Source organism: Hyaena hyaena, unplaced genomic scaffold, assembly GCF_003009895.1.
Source record: "Hyaena hyaena isolate Hyena2069 unplaced genomic scaffold, ASM300989v1 scaffold_591, whole genome shotgun sequence".
NCBI lineage: Eukaryota > Metazoa > Chordata > Mammalia > Carnivora > Hyaenidae > Hyaena > Hyaena hyaena.
In genome coordinates, this window is record NW_024081224.1 from 269,557 (window position 1) to 273,614 (window position 4,058).

The 4,058-nt window shown below is 49.0% G+C and overlaps 1 protein-coding gene across 1 annotated transcript in view; it reads right to left on the reverse strand.

Moving 5' to 3' along the window:
- Positions 1-2,023: 2,023 nt before the first annotated feature.
- The window catches only part of NOTO (notochord homeobox), a 4,631-nt gene continuing 2,596 nt past the window's right edge, over positions 2,024-4,058 (reverse strand). Inside the window, exon 3 of the mRNA XM_039256888.1 lies at positions 2,024-2,182. Within this exon, the coding sequence (XP_039112819.1) occupies positions 2,024-2,182 (159 nt within the window). The remainder of the gene's footprint in view (positions 2,183-4,058) is intronic.

Genomic DNA, 4,058 nt, shown 5'->3' on the forward strand with positions numbered 1-4,058 from the left:
CTCCGCCGTCTGACCTTTGACCTCGCCCCGACCCTGGAGGCCCCGCCCCTTCCTGGCCCCGCCCCTGGCGTGTGTGTCTCAGCGGCTGCTAGGGTTTGAGCGCTGGCAAATCAGAATTAGGATCCCTTTAATCTCTGTGTTTAGGTCGATTGGTTCGACGGCTGGATGTAGCTGGGTCCGCTTTTTTGTTTTGCGTCTGTGTCTTAGTACGTACCTGTGTATCATAGTCTGTGGATGTGTGTATAGTTTTGATGTATCTGTGTCCAGTTCGTGTTTTGGTACCTGTTGTCTCTCTCCACCCAGTGTCCCGTCTAGAGTCAAGCGCTCTTTGGAACTGGCCGTGGGGCGGGACAGCAGCCGTCTGACTTCTACCCTCCCTGACTTTCTACATGAAAGGAAGGACTAGCTTACCCTTCCGCCCCATCTACAAAATTGGGCGCAAGAATTCCCTTCTCCTTGGGCCTTCTGTCAGCGGGACAGACAGCCCCACGACAGATCAAGCTGGACTTGTGCTTTTCTCAGACCCTTCAGGGGTTTAAGGGACTTTGCAGCCTAGGGGTGGTAGAAGGGGGTAGATGGTAGAGCTCAGGTTTGAGGACCCCTAAAATGGTATGCAGAAGTGAGTGTATGTATACATATTTTCCTGGGAACAGAAGGCCCTGTTATCATTCAGGACCCCAAAATGCTGAAACCACTGATTGACAGCATCTGTCCCCGCGGCCAAGCCTGACAACCATGCCTTGTTTCCTTGTCCTCCAATTGATTCTGTGCTCCCTGAAAAAGGACGCATCTGCTTCTGATATGGTCTCGTGGTCACACTGGGGGATTGGGTAGGGCCCAGTAACTGCTGAGTAGATTAACTGTTGATTTTTTTCTTTTCAACTATTTTTAAAAGGTGAGTCAATTGAAGGGGCAGGTACTGGAAGAGGTAGATGCAGCTGGTGTCCTTTGATTAACAGAGTTGACTTTGGGTCCAGCATTAGGAAGGTTTTCCCTGAAGACAGAGAGAGAGAAGGGTTCTTGAAGCTGGATCCTGGCCTCAAGCCTGTGGCCTAGTGTCTAGGAGATGATGGTCTACCATCACTTGGAGGTCTGTGAGGTTTTTCACCTCTGCTCTCTGCCCTTCCTTTCTCCCTCAGGTAGCTGCAGACAGCAGTGGGGACTGTGCCTTCTCTCACCAGCAGGTGGCAGGGCAGGCCTAGTTCACCAGCTCCCCTCTACCCAGAAGCCATTGGAGATTCTAAATCCATACTCTCAACAGAGGCCTGCCCAGGAGCTTAGAACACTAGAGAAATGAGCTCTGGAATTGCTGGTGACTGGCCTCACAAGGGTAGGCTATCAGTAGGCTTCTTAGAAACTGAGCAGATTCCTGGGAATGAAAGGGAACCATGAGTTAGGGTCTTGAAAGAGAGAAATTATAACTGTCTCATGGAAATACAGCAGAGTTTGTGAAAAAATGCCTGCCTTAGCAAAGGCAGAGCCACATTTATCTATGTAATGATGGAAAGGGGTCAAGGTGGGTAGCTAGAGGGGAAAAAAATGGGGTCAGGGTCGCATGTCTGTGCCTCAGCAGACAGCTGGGGCTGAGCTCCTGAAAGTGGGAACAGTTCAGACAAAACAAGAAAACTTTGGGAAACTCTGAAGCAGGCTAAATGGCTTACCTTTCCTTCCTCTTTGCTTCATCTCTACCATCTCTGGTGGGGAAGAGGCTTTTAGGCCCAAATACTGATTCAAGGAAGCCCCTTCTCCACAGCCAAACCAGGAAAAGATTAATCCCTGGAGGGGCCAGTGCTGGTGCAAGCACCACACCCCCAGGTGAAGGGAACCTATAAACCTTAAGAGTTGCTAAACACTTAGCACTGGGCCTGGCACCCTCTAACAGCTTTACAGACATCCTGTCAGCTCTGGGAGGAGTAAGTCGTCAATGCACCCATTATACAGATGAAGGAAAAAGACTCAGGAGTTCGAGTGGGTACCCCCAGGAAGAACCCAGACAGCTTGGGTTGAGCCTCTGTCCCAGTCCTCAGCTGTCCACTCCTGATTTGGTGTCTTCTCGCTGGATGCTGGTGTCAGAGCTGCTGGAGGGCTCATCCTGGGCAGCAGCCATGGCAGACACAGCTGGTAGCTTTAGCCTTTGCTGTTTCTGGTACTTGACCCTGCGGTTTTGGAACCAGACCCTCACCTATAATTGGAGGCAATGGTCAGAAATTAGAATGTGACCAGCAGTTCCCACTGCTTTCCCCATTCCCACAGTACCCACTGCTCTCTGGCCCACATTTGATCTTCCTTCTGAGGGAGGCATCTCCTTCAAAACATCCTTCCCGTAATTCCAGACACCATTCGTCCACCCAACAAATATTTATAGAGCTCCTAGGCTGTACTAGGCACCATCCTAGGTGATGGTGATAGAGTGGTGAGCAAGAGAGGTCTGGTTCCTGACCTCATGGAGCCTCTAGAGAGAAAGAGCGAGAAATATGGAAACAAAGAAAGCCATAAACACAAATGGGAGTATGAACAGGGGTCTGAGCCTCCCTGAAGAACCAGCACTTCAGCTAAGGCTCACAGGATCAGAATTCTCATCAGTTTGATGAGAACAGAGAAAAGCAGGCCATGTCAGGGGACAACCTATAGGAACTCTGCGGTAGAATCAAGCTTGGTGTGTTTGAGGACCAAAAAGGAGGAGAGTTGGCTGAAATATCTGAGAGTGGGATGGGGAAGTGAAGGAAGGGAAAATGGGCAAGGTCAGCAGGGGTCAGATCACCCAGGACTATGGAGGCTATGGGTAAGGAGTGTCAGCTTCGAGGCTATTGAGTGGGATGTGACATAGTCCTGTTTGCATCTCAAGTGAATTGCACATCTGGCTGCTTTGTGAAGAATGGGTGAAAGGAGATGCAGAGAAACAGCAGTGGGGCGGGTGGGGGGTGGTGTTACTGCAATGATCCAGAAAGAGCTGGGACATGTATGAACTAAGGGCAATGGAAAAAATGAAGCGATTTCAGCCGTACTTTGGAGGCAGAAGTGACAAGGCTTGCCAATGCACTGAGAGTGGGAGAGAAGGAGGAATGTAGGATGACTTGGTAATTTGAGCAATTGGATGGATGGTGCGGTTATGAGCAGGAAAAGGAAGAGATCTGGAGAGAAAGAAGTCAAGAATTGAAGTTTAGACTTAAGTTTGAAATGCATACCCAGGAGACATCCAAGTGGAGACCTCAAGAAGGCAGATAGAGGAGCGCCTGGGTGGCTCAGTTGGTTAAGATGTGATTCTTGATCTCGCCTCAGGTCATGATCTCACGGTTTGTGAGATCAAACCTGCATATGCTGTATGCTGACAGTGTGGAGCCTGCCTGGGATTCTCTCTCTCCGCCTCTCCCCCACAAACATGTACACATGCTCTCTCTCTCTCTCAAAATAAACTTTAAAAAAAGAAGGTAGGGGTGCCTGGCTGACTCAGTCAGAAGAGCATGAAACTCATGATCTTGGGGTTGTGAGTTTGAGCCCCACATTGGGTGTAGAGATTACTTAAATAAAGCTTAAAAAAAAAAAAAAAGAAGGTAGATGTACAAATCAGGAGAAAAAGGGTGAGCTAAGACACAAAACTGGGGGTTGTTGGCTTATAGATGGTATTTAAAATCATGGGAATAAATGATGGGGCACGTGAGTGGCTCAGATTGTTGAGCATCCAACTTCAGCTCAGGTCATGATCTCATGGTCTGTGAGTTCAAGCCCTCCCTGGGGCTCTGTGCTGACAGCTCAGAGCCTGGAGTCTGCTTTGGGTTCTGTGTGTCCCTCTCTCTCTGCCTCCCCCTGCCCCACCCCGCTTATTCTCTTTCTCTCACTCTCAAAACTGAATAAACATTTAAAAAATAATAAAATAAAATCATGAGAATAAATGAGATCAGCTGCAGAGACAATTTAAGGTCACAAAGAGAAGAGTACCCTATAAAGGTGACACAGAAGAAGTGGCCAGAGAGCTGGAAAACCAAGAATGTGGTGTCCAGAAGCCAAGAGAAGAATGTGTTTCCACAAGAGAAGGAGAAATCAACCGTGGGGGGGGGGGG